Source organism: Spinacia oleracea, chromosome 2 (genome assembly GCF_020520425.1).
Source record: "Spinacia oleracea cultivar Varoflay chromosome 2, BTI_SOV_V1, whole genome shotgun sequence".
Lineage (NCBI taxonomy): Eukaryota > Viridiplantae > Streptophyta > Magnoliopsida > Caryophyllales > Amaranthaceae > Spinacia > Spinacia oleracea.
Genome location: NC_079488.1, coordinates 92,656,573 through 92,678,710, shown reverse-complemented (window position 1 = coordinate 92,678,710; position 22,138 = coordinate 92,656,573). Strand labels below are relative to the sequence as shown.

The window sequence follows — 22,138 nt, the reverse complement described above, 5'->3', positions numbered from 1 at the left end:
AGTTTCAATGCATTTGTAACCAATCAAATATCAATATTGAAAGGGTAACCAACATTTAGGGTTACTCTATCATTCTAAAAAAAAAACTCAGTTAGTTGGATCAAAATTATAAGTTCTAGATTTCAATAATAAATTCGATTAGTGACAAGAAATCAAGAGAATGAAGTAAAGAGTTGATTAAAATTAAAACAATCAATTTTAGAAGTCCACTTACAAATAGTGGAGAACACTAAACAGCAATATGCAGGCCAAGATCCCAACATCCATCATCTCCCTTAATTAACGTGGCCCTTGTTCCATCGTTGAATTAACTCCACTATATCAAAATTAATCAACTTTACAAAATTTTACAAAAATATTATTTCATTTCAAATGTATATACAAGTATCTTTTCTATACATACCTTAATTAGTCGAGCTTATTAGAAGACAAATGGAATTAGGATTCTTTTTAATTGTTCCATTTTCATTGCTAATATGTTATTTTTTGAAGAAATTGTGGTTAATTAGTCATAATCATAATCAAAATGGAGAATCAAGGGTAAATTTTCCACCGGGAAGTAGAGGATTACTCCCTTATATTGGAGAAACCTTACACTTCGTTGCAGCAATCTATAGCAAACATGGTTTTTATAGCTTCGTTCAAGCTCGACATCTAAGGTATACTAACATTATAATCGTAACTTTATTTTTTTTCCCAGTCTCTTCTTATTATTATTATGTAAAGTTATGCATTGACAACGGTAAAAAAAAAAAAGAGCTAATATTCGGAAAATGTAATTTGTGTTAACCCGAGTAGGTATGGGAATTGTTTTAAGACGCACATATTCGGGGAGACTCATGTGTTCGTGTCTAGCACGGAATCGGCGAAGGAGATATTGAGCAATGATTTAGGGAAATTCACAAAGAAGTATATTAGGTCAATTGGAGAGGTAATTGGGTCAGAAAGTCTACTTTGTGCATCACATAAAAGCCACAAGCTAATTAGAAGACATCTTCTTGACTTGTTTACTTCAAGATCTAATGCTGATTTCACCAAACAATTTGATGAATTGGTAGTAAAATCTCTATCAAAATGGGAATATAAAGAAAATGTGGTCATTCTTGATGAAGCACTTAAGGTATGGTCAACATCATTTTCTATCAATAAGTCATTTTTATGCAACAATTATTATTCATCTTTTAGAATAAGTATATTAATCTTTTTAAACTTTGGTAAAATATAAGCAAACTTTGAATCAAGTCCGACATTTACTAATTCCTTTCGAATTTTTGAGTTGGGGATGCATGTACAATGTATATGAATGATTATGGTTGTCTATCAAAAGTGATAACCTCCCACCAATGACGTCTTGGCATTGTAGTTAACGGCCTGTATAGAAAGATTACATGTTCATATTCCCCTTCCCCGTTTATAATCTATATTGTTTGTGTGGTACATTCGTAAAAAAAAGGACGGCAAGTTTACCATCTTATAAAACAAAGTTTTTGCCCATGAAATTTTTCCCATAACACAGTTTTATTGATACAAGTCATACCATCTTATAAAACAAAGGAAATGTAGCTAAATAATTGCCCACCTGCGTCATACTTCCCCGGTTCTTTTTTAGTTGATACCATTTGACTTTTGACATTATTTATACTAATCTCTGTTTTGACTATCAATTGTGATATTGATTACTTAAGAAAAAAAAAATCATGTGGGTCTTGTTATAATTCTCTCATTACATAGATTTATAATATCAATTTTTTATAATGTTTACACATTGACAAGCGTGATAAAATAAATGTGTCAACTACAAAAGAAGAGAAAAAATATAATAGTACGTTATACGTATAGTACTACCCCTCGGCATCAAAAATACATTATTGATTATATTTTTATATAATTTTTTATGTACGACTTTAAACATCAATACGTTAGATTTCTAGATTAAAATGCCTTATGAGTCCCAGAACACTTATGACTTGTGAGGGATATAGAAGTACTTTATTAACTGGGCTTAAAATATAGGGTGTGGGCTTTGTTTTGGTTAGATATGTTAGCCACTATGGCAGTATCATTCCTAGTGAATTATTGGTCCATTTTTGTGAGTTGAATAAAAAGTGAAATGTATTGGGGCTTGATTTGAAAAAAATGCAGATGAGTTGCAAAGCCATGTGTAAAATGTTGCTGAGTTTAGAGGATGAAAATGAGGTATATATGCTACAAAATGATGTTTCTTGTGTTTGTCAAGGAATGCTTGCATTTCCCTTGAAATTTCCATGGACTGCTTTCAGCAAAGGTCTTCAGGTAAACTTTATAATTATCGCAGCTTCTTGGTCTTACATTTTATACATATTATAATATATATCCTAATAAAAGTAAAGTAAAGTTGGATTAATTGGAAATGTACGTAGGCAAGAAATAGAATCATGAAGATGCTAGAGAAGATGATCCAAGAGAGAAGAGCAAGACGACATTCAACAGTAATCCATGATAGTAAAGATTTTCTGCAGTGTCTAGTTGTAGGTAGGGAATGCCAACCATCTTCTTCTTCAGATACAGAACCAACCTTAACAGATGCTCAAATCAAAGATAACATATTAACCATGATAATTGCAGGTATGTAATTAACTAGTTTAGTTTTTTTTAACAAATTAAATGATAAAGAATTTCGGAGCTTTGAATTGGTTGCATGTATGTACTACGTATATGTTAAGATCTGACTCATGACACATTACGTGTGAAAATCCCACATTGATAAAAGATGAAAGAGTTAATTACTTAATAAGACTAATGGGCTACTCCCCTTATTGCTATATGGTTTTAAGGTGTAACCTCCTTCGGTATTGTTAAGTGGACTCTCTCTCTTGATGACGGATTAGGTAGCCTAGGAAACTAATCTATCTAAGGCTACGCATAAGCTACTGGTGTAAACCAACATAAAAACTAACACTGGTAAATTGTATGGAGTTCATGGTAGTGGGCTGCTGCGTTGAAGGGATCTGGGTTAGGGAAATTAATTGTTTTGGTTGGGATAGGTCATGGCCACATGGGTCGTGGGTAAAGGTTCTGCTTGGGCGGCCCATTGATGAGAGATAGAAGGATAGGAAATGCAAGGTGTATTAGGGAAGTTTTCTTCATCTATAGGATCGGATCATTTAAAGAAATGGTCATATTTAAAATAATGGGCTAAGTGGGTAAAAAATGAGTAGTTTCAACATCAATTGGACTAAAATATAAAGGAAAATCGAAATCAACCTCATCCTCACTCACAAATGGGACAACAAGTTCGGGCTCAATATTTCCATCCTCCAGCTCACTGAATGGAAAAATTTCCTCAAAAAACTTAACATATCGAGACACAAACATTCCTTTTTGTCAAGATAAAAAACCAATCATCCCTTTGTTACCAAATAGATACCCCAAGAAAACACACTTTCGATTCCTACTTTCAAATTTATCCCCTTTGTTTTTTGATTTTGAGCAAAATGTAAGCAACCAAATGTGTGAATAGCATCATAAGACGATGGGAAGTCAAATAAGATCTCGAATGTGGTTTTGTTATTTAATAAAGGAGACGGGGTACGATAGAATGCATGGAAGCTAGAGCACACTCCCCCAAAATATAAATAGGCAATTTTTTCTTGAAATCTCAAATCCCGGACAACATTTGTTTATGTTTTCGTTCAACCTTCCCATTTGTTGCGGCGTCCCGAAACAAGAGGAGAAGAAAAAAAATTCCGTTGCGGAAAAAATTCACGTGAACAATTAAATTTCGTGTCTTTATCACTTTGGACAATTTTAACTGTTTGAGAAAATTGTCTATCAACCATGGCTATAAAATTCATTAAAATGTATAAAACCTTTGTTTTTTATCAAATAATTAGACCCACACATCATGAGAAAAATCATCAACTATACTTAAGAAATAACGAGCCCCACAAGAGGAAGGATGTGTATATGAACCCCATAAATCACAATGAATATTCTCAAAAATACTACTGGTTTTATTATCACTAATAGGAAATTTGTCTCTAGGATGATTAGCACAAAAATAAACTTCACATGTTTTATTCAAACTACCCTTTGAGGTCAAGAATGGAAGGAAATAACTTCGCAGCTTTTTCTGACGGGTGCCCCATCCTTTTGTGCCATAACTCTAATGTTGATGCGGCTCCATTTACCGAAATATGTTGCACCGATCAGCTTCTTTGAAGTAGTAAAGTCCATCGTGTCTAACTCTCGTTCCAATCAACATCCCCATTTGGTCATATATAGCACAATAAAAGAATTAAATTTGAAACTACTCTGTAAATCATCATTTAATTGTGAAACGGAGAGCAAGTTGCAACTAATTGGGGAATATTAAGCACATTTTTGAGAATAATATTTTCAGATAGCCGGACCGAGCTTGCTAGCATGACGTTTTCCGTTTTGCCATTAGGGAGTGAAATGGGGCAAACATAAATATTTGAAATGCCAAACAACCAAGACTTTTCATCTGTGACATGATGCGTTGCTCCGGTATCAATAATCCACAAATTGGTACTAAACTTACCATTCCAACGGTGATCTGGAACTTTAGCCGTACCAAGCAAGCTCACGCTCGCCTTCCATTGATCTGCGGTGAAGAGCTGATGTTGGGTCGAAGAGGAGCTGATGCCCGCGGAGTAAGCAACTTGGAGCTGATGTGGTATGGGCCGTGTTGGCGCATGAAGGCCCACGACTAGTGGAGTTTTGTATGCGACCCTTGTAATTGTTTCTGCCACGTCCTCTTGACGCATCAGGTTTAGGCTGTCTGGATACCCCACAACCTTATAACATGTTTCACTTGCATGGCTTGGTTTCTTGGAATGTATACAAGGATAGCTCAACATGATGAGGTTTCATTTCCTTTCTAGGCAGTGGGTGCAAGTTGGAAGATCAGTTCTTGATTTGTCTTTGTCGTAGCTTGAAGATGCACGAAGGGAGAAGCCAGTCACCTCGCCAGATGATTCGTCGGACGTAGGTTGGGCGAGTCTAGCTAACCCGCAGTTTAGCCGTTTTCACGATGTTGGACGTGTTTTTCTACAGCATAACAATTCAAAAAACACGTACAAGTGTTAATAGGTTCTAGGTTCCTTAATATTCCCACAAGGCATTCAGTTTACCATAATATTGAGAGAAAATCATACACTTTGATTGTTCACAACGGGCGATAGTAGACTGAAGTTGTTGAATTCTAGGGCTATTAAGAACAGAAAAATGATGCTTATGATGATCCCATAAGCGCTTAGGACCTCTATATTTTGTTAAGTGAGATTTTACCTCGGGGTTAAATAGTATTGGTAATCCAAGAGACGAGCATGGCATTGATTCTATTCCAATCCGATTGCGTGCATGATGGAATTGCATTCGTGATGGTGTTGTCTAGGAACTCAAATTTTCATCGTGTTTTCAAGGCAGTTTGAATACCACCGGCCAATTCATCATAATTGTTATTGCGAAGACGAGTTGGAGCAATAAAATCAGCCGGACGATCCTGATTGCCTAGGAAAAAAGGATAATCGAAAGCTATACATTTTGACAGGGTGGGTGGAGTTTCTTCGTCACCTCCCCTACTAAGGAAAAAAAATTATACGTGAAGTATGTGATACCAAGAAAAGATTAATATTGAATGCTTGAAGCTTGATCAATTATTGTATATCCATCACGTATTTATAGTACATCATATTACATACCTACTTAAACTAGGTAGCCTAGGAAACTAATCTATTTAAGGCTACCCAGAAGCTAGTGGTGTAAACCAACATAAAATCCAACACTAGTATTTGAAGTATTATCTATGATTGATATATGTTTTCTAACGGTATACGTGTGAATGAGTGTAGGTCAGGATACCACAGGAAGCGCAATGTCATGGATGGTGAAGTACTTGGACGATAATCAAGAAGTACTCAAAGCTTTACAAGTAAATACATCATACAAGCTAGTTTTACATACGTGCAGGTTAAAACAAGTAATTATATTCATCAAATTTCATTTTCTTATAACAAAAATGAAGGATGAAATACACAGCCTAGAGAAGAGAGTTACAGACAAATCATTTCTTACATTAGAAGATCTCAATGAGATGATTTATGCTGCAAAGGTATATATATTGAGCTATGTACACAATTCAATCTGGTATAATATAGCTACGTTTGTTGGGAGTGTTATTTTAATTATTTATAGTATTAATATAATTAGGTAGTTAAAGAGAGTTTGAGGATGGCATCCATAGTACCATGGTTCCCAAGAATAGCACTCCACGACTGCAACATCTTGGGTTTGTCCATCTTAGCCTTTCAAAATTAACAATAACATTACAAGATCAAACAAATTATATAAGTCATGATTATGATTGTTTTGATATAGGATATACGATAAAGAAAGGATGGAATATAAATGTGGATGCTAGATCTATACACTGTGATCCTACATTATACAGAAATCCTCATAAGTTTGATCCCTCCAGGTTTGATGTAAGTTTATGTTCTTAATGTCCGAAAAAATATTTTTGTTGTTGTTTAAAAACGAATTCAATAACTTGTACTAGTATGTAAGCAAATTAATTTTATATAGTTGTACGTGCATGCAGAATGAAGCAAAAGCATACAGTTACTTAGCATTTGGCGTAGGAGGAAGAACATGCCTTGGCACGAATCTTGCTAGAATCATGATGCTTGTGTTCCTTTACCGTTTACTTACCGCTTACAAGTAAGTCATTCACTTAAACAATTTTGACATTCTAACGTTAATACTCCATTATATACATTACTAAATCGTTCATTGTCTTATGTTCTCGATCTTATGCAATTCTTAGGTGGGAAGTCACTGATCCAGACTCCAGTGTGGAAAGTTGGGCATTATTTTCGAGGTTAAAAACTGGTTGTCCTATCCGAATTACACAAGTTTACAATCAAACTAATTAAATTCAACCACAAATAATTAGTACATCTCATTACCATCCTAGCTAGCTTGTAATAATAATGAAGTGACATCTATCTTTACAATTTTTATTTGTTTACTAAGATGGGAAGTATGATGGAAATCTTATAGTTGAAAGGGTAATCATCACACCCCTAAACGAAGACGCTGATAGGATAAATAATAAGGTTTTCGAAAAGTTTCTCAGAGAAGGGAAAACATATTATTCGTTTGATTCTGTTACCGAAGTTAAGAGAAATTTGTATCAACAAGAGTTTTTGAATTCAATTTCTGCGTAGGGATTGCCTCCTCATGCTCTCAACCTGAAACCTGGGGTACCTTTGATGCTTTTGAGAAATATAGATCCTAAAAATTGTCTTTGCAATGGAACACGGTTTCTTTGCCATTCACTAAAGGGCAATTTCATTGATGCTGAGATATTAACCGGACATTCTAGGGGGAACAGAGTGTTTTTTCCAAGAATTCCCTTAAAAACTGTTGAAGATAAATTGCCATTCGAGATGGTCAGAAAGCAATTTCCTGTGAAGTTGAGTTCTTCCTTGACTATCTCAGAACAAACTATTCCACATGTTGGCATATACATCCATGATCATGTATTCAGCCATGGCCAGCTATATGTGGCATTATCACGAGGAATTTCAAAGAACACGACAAAGGTCGTGGTAGAAAAGGGAAAGGTTCAAGGGTGTCAACTGTCAAGGAATATTCACGAAAAATATTGTATACAAACAAGTTTTTATGATTAGAGATACGGATTTAAAGTTTTTATTTCTTATTTCCCAATTTTGTAATAAACATTATTATACACTTGACACATAGTATTTTGTTCAGTCAACGTTAGCCGTGTCTATTCCAATGAATTTATAAAAAATAATTGTTTTACAATATAGCTACCGGCGAATTGAGAGACATTAATTTTCTATATCGGAATAATTAAAAGTATTCATCTACATAACTTTATTTTTATGTAATATATCTATTCATACATTGTGAATTTAATTTTATGTAATTCTAATTTTATTCTAAACTATCTTCAGGACGACAGAGTACCATTATCCACCATTTATGCATTTATATCCTAGCAGGGTACAACGATGTTGAGGTAAATGACCGTACGCTTCATTCAATTTTTCATATGGTCTGATCTATATCATAACGTTCTTGGTGATGAAAATCTTAATGAAGTTGAAATTTGTCCAATCATTGTAGCATGTGGTCTGCATGTCAAGAGTCATTATGGTACATCATGTAAATTAAATTATCACCGCACATGCAGTCTTTTTAATATGTATTTCAAAGTATAATATTCAGATGTGATAATATTTCTAATTGATACCTACAAACAGGTACATATCTTACTACATGATACCACACTAGGGTTTATGTTAATCTGGTTAATGAAAAAACTACATCCTTATCTACATGGTATGCACAAGTTCGCTAAATTCATGTACAATATAACCTTAAGTATTATGCTCAAAAAAATCCACGTATAGGTATAAATCGGAAAAGTCGGCAAAGATAAGGAGAGCTTGGTTTCGTTCGTCGACATTTTCGTTAAAGTTGTCTATTGATATTTCTAATGCTCCATGTATCCGAATATCTCAATTTCCTACCGTGAGAATTGTATCGTTTCTAACCTTGAAGTTTGAGTGTTGTCAATAACAAATTAAATACAATATTACGTACATGATTGTCTAACTTTGCTTCTTTTGTAGGTACAGTACTGTCGAGTTTCTGCATATGCATGTCGTGTTGATCATGTTGATAACGTCATATATGAAGCATGCAATCGTTGCCTAATAAGGTTATCATTTTTCAAGGACTTCAAAAGTGTCAATCTTGCAATCTCATCAATGTTGTAACTATTCCAAGGTAACTATCTAAATCTTTTTTATACTTAGACTCACATTATATATTGGAAAGATCTAAATTAATTATAATTTTTTATTTCGTTTTATAGGTTACTGCTTCAACTTACTATATTTGATAAAAGTGGTAATTTGAGAGTAAATATTACATGACCTTGCACAACACCTTTTAGGTTGCTTAGCTACTGAAATAAAGTTACTGCTTCAACAGGTTTCAATCTAATACACTAACTACATAAACTTCTGAATTAATTAGCTCATGTTGTTATTACATCTGAATATAACTTTTAACATTCATGCAGCCTAATGGACGCAATCGGGTCATGAAAAAAGTATTCTAATATTTCGGAAACAAAGCTTTTTCATGGGTGGTACCTCCACCAACAGGAGATTTTAATCCTGAACATTCTTATACTGTTGGTTATGCGTTGCACTTCGATTGGGCAGAGGAGTACGTGCATTTGGTTAACCAAGTATATTGCAAGCAAAAGAAGAAAGTGATAATGAGATTTTTATTTTTCGATGGGATATGTTAGTGTAGACGCCTACATTTTTCCCTAGGCCCGAAGCGGTGTGTTCGATGATGAAACTATAACCCACTTGTCAACAATGCACTATGATTAGCTGAAGAACGACCCTCAATTGATTGAAGAGACCATCCGGAGCAGAACCTGTTAAATATAGTAGCTTCCATAAAAATAAATCTTCCTAAAATAGAATGGACACATATTTAGTCGCATTCGTATCCGATATGGCTTAATATATATATGGTTGCATCGATAGAAAGATAGAATATGATTTTCCGCATTACAACACACCTGTACGCGCCACAATGTTCTAGTGCTTGCCTTCAGGCTCTAGAATAACATAGCTCGAACAATAGCACTTCTCAAACTCATACTTATTGGGCACAATACATGTAAATGTTAACCCAAGTTACTTAACAATGCTTACAAGTGCCTAGAATACGCTCGTTAGCCCCCATTTAGCAAATGATGCGTCCTTACAAAGTCAAAGTATATATTATAAATTATGATTTGGATCATGCACATAACATGATTGTATACGCCTTGGAATATACTTTCTATAGACTTATCATAAGCCCAAATCCGATTTAAAACGAATCAGTTATAAGGCTTTTACTTGAGCTTTGCCAAAACGGACCAACCTCCATTCTTTTGGAAATAACTCCAGATTTACGAATTCCATTGATACAATACTGGCGGCACTGGAAAGCTGATTTCCGTAACTTTCCAACAAGATATTATTTGCAAGAATCCGAGTTCGTATGAAGAAGTTATGAGCTGTTAAAGATCATATTTTTTTGGAAATCCTCAGATCTGCCTGCGCTGGAAAATTTCTAGCGCTCCCAATGGAGCGCCACCTTTTTCTGGCGCTTCATTTTGACTCTCACTGAAACTCAAAGTCCTTATACTCTATCTAGGTTGCGCACTTGCGCTAGAAATTACTAGAGCTACAATGGCAAACGTTGGAAATTTCCAGCGCTCACATGGCGAGCGCTACTTTTTTCTGGCGCATCCATTGATTTTCACCGAAACTCGAACTCTTCAAATATCTATCTTATTCCGACTATCTACACTATAAATACAGCCCTTCGGCACCCCAATTACGATCATCAATTCAGTCTCACTCCTCTGATAATTTGAATTCTTTCTTCCCTCTTTGGTATACTAAAATTTTGTTGACGTCCCGCCCCGTATTCGTAATGGTTCTTCCGTATTAACCCTTGTTAAGCAGAACTCGATCTGTCTGTACAAGAATTCAAACCTTCTCAATTACTACTGAAGTTCTAGTCAATTCATAAGCCAAAATCAAGGAATCTAAGAGGAAACTCTGTCGGAATTGAAGGAAGGATGAGGATCTGAAAAGTCAGTATAAAGATTGTTCTAAAAGCTAAAAGGAGGCTCTGCTAAGGCAAGTGGTAGGTGTTCCTGAGAACCGCAGTATAGCCTACGCTATACTGTAACCTGAAATCTACCCTTTTTATTGCTTTCACCACCTTTATAAATTTGTTCACTTAATTTGTTTATTTAATTACGCATAATAAGATAATCTCTGGAAAAATCTGGTTATTGTTAAGCACCTTGAATTAACCTAAATCACTATTTTGACGACTATTTAGTTAATATCTGTGCATTAAAATCAACTCAGATTATTCATGTAGCATAACGCATGTCCCATCGTCGTCACATTGAACTAGTAAAGACCGCCGCGTGGGCTAATGCTGGGCACTCCCGGTATTAGTAAATGTCCCCTGAACTCTCAATCTCTACTCCGATGGATGTACGTGGAGCGATCTACATATCAGGGATCACAAGGGCACCTATGGCCGTTGTGAGTCAAATATGTTTGCATTCCAGGCATATCACGATAACCAGGTTTCATCAGTTTTTTAAACTGAATGACGACTCCTACAGACTAGTAAAAAGAGGCTAACGCCCACAGTTAGTTCTTATTTACTTAATATGCTTGCCACATCCAGAGGGGAAAATTCGTGCGGGTCGTATACTCTTTTTTAGAGGTGCCCCATCGTGTTTTTCGACCCCCTCACAATTAGTTGTAACAACTTTAACTTTAAGTTTTTTAATATGCACGCACGCATCGCTATCAACTTTAATTTTAAGTTTTTAATATGCACGCACGCATCGCGTGCATATAAGACTAGTCATTATAAAAAAAAAATTGTTACTCTTGTGTATGAGAATGAACAATTGATACATTTTCCTTTTTTAAAAAAATAAATCGAAGCATTATTATTTCTTTTTCCCACCTCGTTTAATTGGACTGATTTTTTTATTTTTTTTTCAAAATGTCCAATTTTATGCAAATAAAGTTTATTATTACCAAAGGAAAGAGTAATAACAACAAAATAAGTAACTTTAACTACTACTATGTCATAGTACCCATCTTCATTTTTGTAGATTAATTTATAGAATTTTAATGATACATTTAAAAAAATCTCAATCTATTTAAATTTTGCGATGTCTAGAATCAACTACACGAATTTGTCATTATTAAAAAAAACCTTAGGAGTTTCTCACTTTTTATTTTTTTATATAAAAAATTATATTAATGTATAACAATAAAAATTATACTAACAACTATTCCACTACAAAAAATTGTACCATTAATAACGGGATTTCCTGTCGAGAACCCGTCATAAAAGGGGGCCGTCGTTAAGGAAAATCTCGTTATTAACCCGTCGTAAAAGACATTTGCGACGGTTGTTCCCGTCTTTTGTTTGGTTCTTAGCCCTGTCGCAAAAGGCTTTTGCGGCGGAATTTTTGACTCGTCGTAATTAGATTATCGTTAAAGATACAAATTATTATAGTGCTCGTATAACTTTTGTGTCACCCCTGAATTATAATCCTAGGTCTGCCACTACGTATGACCATGAATAATACAACACAACACACAATACTATATTTTCCCTTGAATAATATTTTATCAGAATAACTTAAAATTTATAGAATATCCTGATATTAATACAGTAAGTGTAGTAGCTAAATACGTACAGAAGAGGTAGGTCGGTGTGATAATTAATCAATACATAACATTGTAGTTTTTTTTTTTTTTGATATTGCATAACATAACATTGTAGTTATGTAGCATTTTGTGTTGGAAATTCAGTAGAGGTTATGCCTAAAACTGAATTATGTACTCTAAAACAACAGCAATTAACAACTTCTTTTCTTCGATGGTTACTTTGTTAGGAATCAGGAGGCAGATTTGTTGGTAACAATTGAAATAATGTGGAATTGTTCTCTAATTAATAGATTGTACATGCACGCATGACAGTTATCTACTATGTTTGGATTAGGGGGTCTTAAAAGTGTAGGTTTTTAACTTTTTCTTATTTGTATATTAAGGAAAAGTTGTAATTATACAAGTATCAATATATCGATCTGTCTATGGATAAATATGAGTTTGTAGTATATGTGACCTTTTACACCAAACACAATCATTACCATCCTAAGACCTAGCAAGTTGAAATCTTCCTACTTTAAGAGTATATTGAAGTTAAATGAAAATTTGTCTACTTATGAGTTTGTCAAATACTGCACACTCTCTTCATATTTTAAAAGAGATATACTTTGATCGGCATGTAATTTTAGCAGAATAAGTTGAATTTATTAAAATAAAATAAAATAAAATTTGGACAGCGAGTGAATTATTTAATATAATAAAAAGATGATATGAGTAAGTGTGATGATCCCAAAAAAAAGAGAAATATTAATATAATTGGAAGTGGGACCAATAAATGTCAAAAAAAAAGTGTACTCCATATCTCTTTTTAAAATACGATTGTTTAAGGAAAGTATATCTCTTTTTAAAATACGGAGGGAGTACTTTGTAAAATGTTGTCAAATACTACCTTAATCCAATTACTACCTTAATCCAATTAGTTTACTAATAATATCATAATTAATTAAATAATTAAAATTAAAATCCTAAAAAAAATCTCAAAATTACCCAATATTAAAAAATCCAAAAACTCAAAAAAAATTCGAGATTGATCATTTTTCATATTTAAACTTTTTTTTAAAAAAATTGAATCGGTAAAACAATCCAAAATGATAAATCCCCAAAAATATTCCGAAAACAATATTTTAAGTCCAAAAAATTTTGGGAACTTTTTTTTTTTTTAAAAAAAAAAAGTGATTTCGGATAACTGTTTTAATTTAATTTTGGGAATTTTTTTTGGAGGTATTCTAACTTTTATTAATTAACTAAAATCATTACCTAATAAATAAGAGTTAATTATGATGTCATTGGTGGACCACTTTAAATCTGTGTATTCTTTATTTATTTAAAATCTTTTTTTTTTCGTTATAAGGTCTCGTTGGCCTATTCTTTTGTACTTATTTTCAATTTAATTCCATTTTCGTTCAGTTACGCTCGGTTTAATTCAATTCTGTTCAATGCATCTCAGCTCTAGTCAGTTCCATTCATTTTAAAAGAACAACATTGTGTTCATCTTCGCCTTTAATGATCTCATTTTATTATTTTGTTTATTTTTATAATAATGTCAAAATTTTCTATTAATTATATTGTAATGTTCATCGTTTTTTTTATTTAATTATTTATTATTACTATTATTATTATTATTATTATAATGTGTAAACATTTTACATAAAGTTGGATGGGAGTCTAGAAACAAGTTGTGCTCCCACCCCTTTCTGAATGCAAAAACTCAATCTGAAAGATAAATGCACCACTCTTAACATTGTTAGAGTAGCTAATAGAGAGAGACTTGGTACGCGAAAGTATGTCCAAAGCCTCCTTATCTAATTCCCCAAACGTATAGAAAGCAAATGGGATGAACTTGTATCTGTTGTTCTCACATTTGGACGCATACTTCTTCTTTTTCTTCTCCACAACGTTGTGCAAGTCCACCCCACGAGCCCAAGAAATCACACCCATACCAGCAAAGGGAGAGATGTCAGTCACATCCAAACATGCATCTTTACCCCGGAACCAATTAAATAGTAAAAGGTTTGCAGGTCATATATCCTTCCCAACCGCTGAGAGGAAACCCAATGGAGCCTCCTTACGCACCACGACCCCAACTTTGGAGCAAATATCAACAAGAATATCACGCACCAAATTATGTCTGAACTTCACACCTACTTCACTAGAACAGTGGACAGTATGATCGATCTTCCCATTGGTCCATCCTAGGGGCATTGCAACTCGGAAGATCGAGACTACCTTCAGAGAACAGAAGTACCGTGAGCCTATAGCACAACACAAAGTGGAACTGACGATGGTTCATCCTCTGCCCCTCGCCATCAATAGGAATGGTGAACAAAAATCTCGTGCGTGTGGGTCACGAATACAACTAAGAATAACAACCTGTCTTGGGCTTACATGTACCTAGCAACGAGGTTTTTCTCAATGACACCAAAGTAACACTTTGCTAGAGTTTTAATCATCTGGGGGTAGAAGAGTCAGTGGTGACAGAGAGAGCATCAATGTTGCAAAAAGCATTGAAATCATCAAAAGCATGCTGAAAAGAAGAGCCAGAGGAGCCAATACTTGTATTTGACAGAATCTTGGCATGTAGTGTGCTTGTTTGCAGGCGAGAAGCAAGAAAAACATAACGGATTACATCCCCTGCAGAAAGGATGCCAAGACCTCCCAACTTGATTGGGAGAGTGGCGAGCTGCCATTGCCAGTCGCCGAACCCCGACCCTGAATCAGTAACAATCTTCTCCAATGAGGTACATAACGCCAGATCAAACTGAACTTGGGCATCCAAGAAAGACAAAGGGGAGCAAGTTCTCAAAACATAAGACAATTTCGCATCCCCAACACAAATGCGAAGAAGAAGGATCTCACATTGGGGAACATTAAGTATGTTAACTGCATAAAGCGACGATTTTAGAGACCCATTTCAAATCCAGATCCCGACAGAAACCTACATCCAAACTGACTGAACCACCAAGAAGTTTGACACCATTACGCGGGCGAGAGATATTTATTAGAAAAACACCCTTGACCCTACCTCTAAGATCCTCTACGAGCCAGAAAATATCAGTCTTGTCCACATTACTATTACTATTATTATTACTACCATTACAATTACTACTATTATTATTACTATTACTATATTGTTATCTATTACGAAGTATTTATTATTTATTATTATTAGTTATAATTTATTATTTATTATTTATTCAGTCCAATTCAATTCAATATTGTTCAGTAAAAAAAAGCTCAAAAGAACAGGGTCTAACATTACCCATATTGAAATAGAAATCATTCCACATGGTAGAATAATATTTCGGGGGCGACTTTATTGGGGCCGCCCTTTACCTGGAGTATGCTCAATATGGTGTTCATCCGGGACAGAGCTGTAAAACAGGTCATCGGGTCGGGTCCGGTTATCTCGGGTCTCAGGTCATGACCAGGTCAGGTCGTTTCAGGTCACTTTGTTACTAGGGTGCAGGTCGGGTTCGGTCGGGTTGGCTTTCGGTCGGGTCATGTCGGATTTTTTTTCCCATTTCGGGTACAAGTCGGGTCGGGTCGAGTCATGTTCAGTTTCGGGTTTGGGTCTTATATAGTAGGGTTTGAATCGGGTTCTTAGTAGTCAATATTGAATTTGGGGTCAAGTTTGGATCAAATTTTTGGGTCGGTTAAAATTCGGGCCGAGTTCACTCTCGGACACGGGTTAAGATCGAGTCAATATCTGATTTAGTCATCTCAAAATATTCAAGCGTAGAATATTTATTCCACAGGTCAAGTCATAGCGGGTTAAGGTCATTGTCGGTTATCGAATCGGGTTCGGATTATTATTTAGTTGAGTTATCGGTTATCTTTCGGCCGGCTGTCGGATTCGAGTTTGGGTCATACAACGTCGGGTTAAAATCGGTATTAGTTTTTTCGGGTCGGGTAAAGGTCGAATTTCGGGTTACGTATTTTCCCAAAATTTCGATCATGGTCAGTTACGGGTTCGATAGGTTCAGGTCGAATTTTCGAGTTGGGTAAATTTTTGACAACTCTAACCTGGAATAGTAGTCACCTGCTAGGAAGAGGCCACCCATATAACCATGTTCAGTGGCAACTACTGTGCCTACTAGAAGAACATGATGGGGATTTTCGTCTAAGGCTAAAAATTATCAGGTATATGGAGAGTTGATAAATGCTATATTGGTTGTTAGAGGATTTGACTAATTTAGAGGTTTGACCAATTCAATCCTCTAATCTAGGTGTTTGAAAGTTAGAGGTTTGGGATTAATCCTCTAATTCCAAATAGTTTCTCCATGTAGCTTTTTCAATTAGAGGATTGTGTTGGGTAAGTTGAAAAGACGATTTAGTCCTCAAGGTGAAATATGGTTGATATACTTTTTTCTTTTCTTTATTCACTTTAGTACTTAACTTTATTACTTTGCTTACCTTTTTATTTTAAATTTTATTTAACTACAATTTTTTTCTTAAGTAGATAATGTAAAATAATTAAAAATAAAAATTAAAATTGAATTTCTTATATAGTATGAATTTATGTAAAAAAATTATTTCTTAGTCAATCCTATTTGCAAATTAGATATTTAATCATTTATTTTCGTAATCGTTGTTAATGGGATTAACAAATTTTCATTTTTTTCATTTTATGAAGGAAAACTAAAAGGCACTTAATTTTCATTGCTTAAAACATCACTACTTAAACACAAGCACATTTGATGGGAGATTACTACCCAATAAACGCCAACCATTAACCACGGCAAGCAATGAGCGAGCTCGTGGGCAACAATATTACTACTTCTACCAACAAAAGACCAAGAAATGTTAGAAAAAGAATTGGAAACATGATATTTAGGCATCTAAAACAAGGTGAAAATGGCTACGCCCTTCCTCGTGCTCGCGAATTGCATTAATCTCATTCACACAATCACTCTCCACAACTACATTGTCATTATCATAAACATGCTCCGTCGCCAATTGCAGCCCCAAGAGCACGGCCTTTGTTTCAACCACTTTTTCTTCCCCAAAGGTCTCCACAATTACATTTTCAATTTTATAGGAATGTTGTTTAATTATTTTCCATATTACTACATTTAATTCCAAAAAAAAAAATCTAACCAGACATATCCATATATTTAGCAATTACGTACTAATTCTCTATAATTAAATAATTCAATGTCCTTATTGGTAATTTTACACAATCAAACAACCATTATATATCAGCTATTTACCAAATACTTTTACACAACCAGCTAATACAATCATCTAGTCAAACAAGCTAATACCAACAGCTAGTCAAAACTGCTAATACAATCTGTTACCGCTAACAGCTAACCGCTAGTTACCAAACAGGGCCGCTGATCATACTTTAATTATCTAGCTTTTTAAAAGTTGCCAGTTACTATTAGGTGTTTAGTTATTGTTGTCAATTACTACAATAACTCACATTTCGTCCAATAACGTACTAATCATATCATAATCAACCGTTAATCATACTTTACTTAACGGTTGATTATGATATGATCAGTACGTTAACTTTAATAAGAATTTGGTGTGAGAAGAGATAAGTGGATAGCACAAATTAAATAAGGTATGAGATAAATAAATAGGGACATTTATTTATGATATAAATGTGGCAAGGAGAATCTAAGCGTTAAAAAAAACAAAGAGCACTGAATTAAAATGCTAGATTTCTTGACAATTGTAATGCACTCCACTTGTGTATACGGATAGTCCCTACGTAAAAAGAACAAGGGGCAAGCACCTAAAACATAAGGGAACCCTCTACTAATATTAAATAAATAAATACCTTTCATACTCTTTTATACAGACTACAGAGTAGTCTTTAGGGAAGGTTCCCTCTCCCTTTCCGGTCCCAATTTTTTGTTTTTGTTTTTGTTTTTGTTTTTGTTTTTGTTTTTGTTTTTGTTTTTGTTTTTGTTTGCAACTATCTTTAAAACAATAATGCAAAAGAAAACCTTTAGAACACAAACCAAATTGCCAACTCTCTTTCTCTTTGTGTTTATTTTATCAATTTTATGCATCAAATATATATATATATATATATATATATATATATATATATATATATATATATATATATATATATATATATATATATATATATATATATATATATAGTGTAACAACCACCACACTCAAGATATAGGCAGCAAAACATAGATAAGCATTCCACCTTACTTGCATAATATATTTATTTTCGAAAATCATCATGAGAAACTACTTCAATAATTTTGAAACCCCTACTATTTTTAGTAGGTGGATATAATTATGTTTTAATTTTTTGAGAAAATTTCTTGCATGATTTCACATAAATAGTATTCCTTTCATTGTTTTAATTCATATAGAAAATTGAAGATAATTAATGTCAAATGACGCATAAGCAAGTGTGATGGTCCAAGCGATGATCATTGTTCTTGTATCCTGTTTTCCATTTACTCCAAATAATTATTTTAGTTAAATAGTTTATGTCTATAATCTATACCTAGTATTTAAAAAGTGAAACCAAGTATAATTAGATATCATGTGTCATTAACTCCCTTTATCCATCAATTTGTTTTTTCTCCTTTTGATGCTTGCTACTCCGTATATTTTACAACTCCAACGTCGATCTCTTTCCATTCATCTTCCTTATTCAACATCAATTCACCATTTAATTCATATATCGATTTAACCACTTCAATTCCACTCCATCTCAGTTCCCTCTTTAACATTCAGTTTTAATTTACCTTTTAATTATATTTAGTATAATCTTTCAATATTTGAAGGCAAATTTGTCAAATACAACCTAATAAAGTTCACTATTTGCCAATTAGAACCTTAAATTTCTAATTTTGTCAATTACAACTTTAAACTTGTACATCTATTTTAAATTACAACCCGAAACCATTTTCCGGCAAAAATCACCGGAAGATGATGTCATAACGTTATTAGAAAAAACTTACGAAGTACATAATATCTATAAAAAAAAAATTCAATTATTTTATTTTTTTGTTTTAATTCTTATTTATTGTTTTAATTTTTTATTATAGAAATTATGTAATTATTTTTTTAATAACATTATGACATCATTTTTCGGTGATTTTTGCCGGAAAATAACTTCGAGTTGTAATTTAAAATGGATGTATAAGTTTAAGGTTGTAATTCACAAAAATAAAAATTTAAGGTTGTAATTGACAAATAGAGAACTTTATAAGGTTATATTTGACAAATTTTCCTTATTTGAATCATATATTTCCACTCAAATTACAAGCTCCAAATCCAATAAAATTTAAAAGATAAATAACCTCTATATAATGGCCCCTTTTTTAGAGCTAGTGCCGTTTAGGAGTACTCCGTATTAAAATGCACGAGGTCACAGTTAGATCGCCTGACATGTGTACTTTGAACATACGGTTAATCCAATCGGATTGTTTTAGTGTCTTACAAAGGGAGGGGCCCACTCATAATGCTTAGTCACACCAATGGGGTTATAGTTCTGGCATTGTTTAAGCTTTTATGCAAAGGAATATATTTGCACTGTTGGCCTATTATTGCACACCCGCCTTTCGTCTTAACTCTTAAGTTTGAGGGTGATTGATCATACCATGTACACCCTCAGTTTCAGTTTCAGTTTCAGTTTCAGTTTCAGTTTCGAAATAATATGGATTCTTATACATTTCACAATTATTAAAATAAATTACGGAGTAGTGAAAAATTAGGAATAAGTAGGGGTGTCAATTCTCAATCCGACCCAGTGAACCCGATGGGTTTGTCCGACCGTTTAGAATCCGAACCGTTTAGAACCCGCAAGTTAAAATCCGAAATCCGATCCGATCCGATTATATTCAACCCGAATCCGACCCAACCCGTTAGTATTGATCCGATTAAGATTCGAATCCGTTAACAGACCGATCCGTGACAATCCGAATCCATTTAATCCGATCCGAAGCGATCCGAAACCCGTTTATGATCTGATCCGTTTCAATCCGAATCCGTTCCAACCCGAGGAATATCCGTTTAATCCGATCTGTTTTTAACCCGTGACCCGTTTAATCCGACCTGTTTCAACCCGTGACCCGTTTAATCCGATCCGTTTTTAATTCGTGACCCGTTTAATCCGACCATTTTCAACCCGTGACCCGTTTAATCCGATCCGTTTTTAATCCGATCCGAACGTTTAATCCAAACCAATTTCCGTTGCTAGAGTTTTTTAGTTATTCAAGGCATTGTTCTTAACCGGTTGTGTTAATGAGCCGAGCCGAGATCGAACATGTATAGGCTCGGCTCGAGCTCGATAAGGATAAGCATAGGCTCGGCTCGAGCTTAAAACTCATCAAGCTTTGAAAACCAAGCTCGGCTCGAGCTCAATAAGCTCAAACTCGGCTCGAGGCTCGACATAACTCGAAGCTCGATATAGGCTAGACGAAACACGTACTAAATATTCTTAAGTAGGCCAAGTTTCCTAGTTTACAAAAAGTATAACCAAGGCCCATAACAATGAAGCTTGTTAAGGCCCAATTGTGCTAGTTAGATGCTTAACAAGTTTCTAGCACTTTTATAACAAGTATTAGGTCTTTTCTCATTCTTCCTCATCCATGTGGGAGTTTCTAACCCTTTTATAAGTAATAGTAGCCTTCTTACCATTCTACCTCATCGATGTGGGAATGCACAAGTACCTCAATAAATCTCTTCTACTTACATACTTTCCTTAATAAGGGCAATTTATTCCAAAGTTCTTGGATTTTTTTTTCTTACTACCAAACCTTGAACACGTTTCATTAATAACCCGTGTATCATACTCGTGGATTATGGTAATGGTTTAATTTGCTGATTCATATTCACTTAATTTTATTTATAACCCAAATAAGTAATTGAACGTGTTGTCATTTAAACTTATTTTATTGTTATTAAAAGTTATATTTTCAATACAGGTGATAAGTAATTGAACATGTTGTCATTTAAACTTATTTTATTGTTATTAAAAGTTATATTTTCAATAGAGGTGTATTATTGAATAGTTATAGACTTATAAACATAGACACACTTATAGAACTAGATATTTATAAACTTATAACGACATAAAGTTACATAATTATATAGAGATAGACTGATAGCTTTATATAGTTAGTCATATAGTGTTGTACGATTACTCGTTCCGTAAACGATTACAGATGTATATCCTTATAGTTACATTCTTGTGTTGTTTTAGTTAAAAGTTAAAAACTATATATGATCATCACTATCAGTTATTAATTTGTTAGAGTAATCGTTATTAATCGTTATAAATTATAATCGTTAATTCGTTACAGTATTATAGAGATTATGTTACGGACTTACAGTATTATAGAATTACTATTGTTAGACTTGTAAACATTATAAACTTACTTGACTCTATATTTATAATGTGATAGAAATATAAAATTATATATTTGTAAACTTATAATCTTATAAAAAAGTATATATAGTTGTAGCTTATAGAGTTATTTACTTTGTAATTATCGTTTGATAACCATATAGTTATATAATTGTGTAGTTATAGCCTTACAAAGTTTATTGTATGGTTATAGTCGTACAGATGGTTATCATCATCAATCCACAAGATATCCAATTTCGTATATGAAAAAATTATAAAAACTTGATATTCTGAAAATATATATCGAGACCAATATAACAAGATCTTACATGATAACATTTTGATGTATATAAATTATAATAGTGAGAATCTATGGTCAAAGTTTTCATACTTTGGACACATATTCTAAGACGTAAACTACTTTCAGGAATGGAGGTAGTATTAAACCAAGTTATAAAATATACTCAATAAC

General features: G+C 33.7%; 1 protein-coding gene across 2 annotated transcripts; it reads left to right on the top strand.

The window, feature by feature from the left end:
* Positions 1-379: 379 nt before the first annotated feature.
* Positions 380-7,154, top strand: LOC110792276 (abscisic acid 8'-hydroxylase 4). Of its 2 annotated transcripts, XM_021997093.2 has the most exons (10): positions 383-659; positions 799-1,120; positions 2,143-2,292; positions 2,400-2,604; positions 5,856-5,935; positions 6,029-6,115; positions 6,214-6,292; positions 6,382-6,488; positions 6,605-6,723; positions 6,830-7,154. In XM_021997093.2, exons 1-10 carry the CDS (start codon positions 433-435, stop codon positions 6,936-6,938), a joined length of 1,485 nt encoding a protein of 494 aa, XP_021852785.1. In that variant the 5' UTR covers positions 383-432; the 3' UTR covers positions 6,939-7,154. The 2 variants fall into 2 exon arrangements, with proteins under 2 accessions (XP_056693306.1, XP_021852785.1); XM_056837328.1 differs by having other exon boundaries at positions 380-659; positions 5,856-6,115.
* Positions 7,155-22,138: the final 14,984 nt, after the last annotated feature.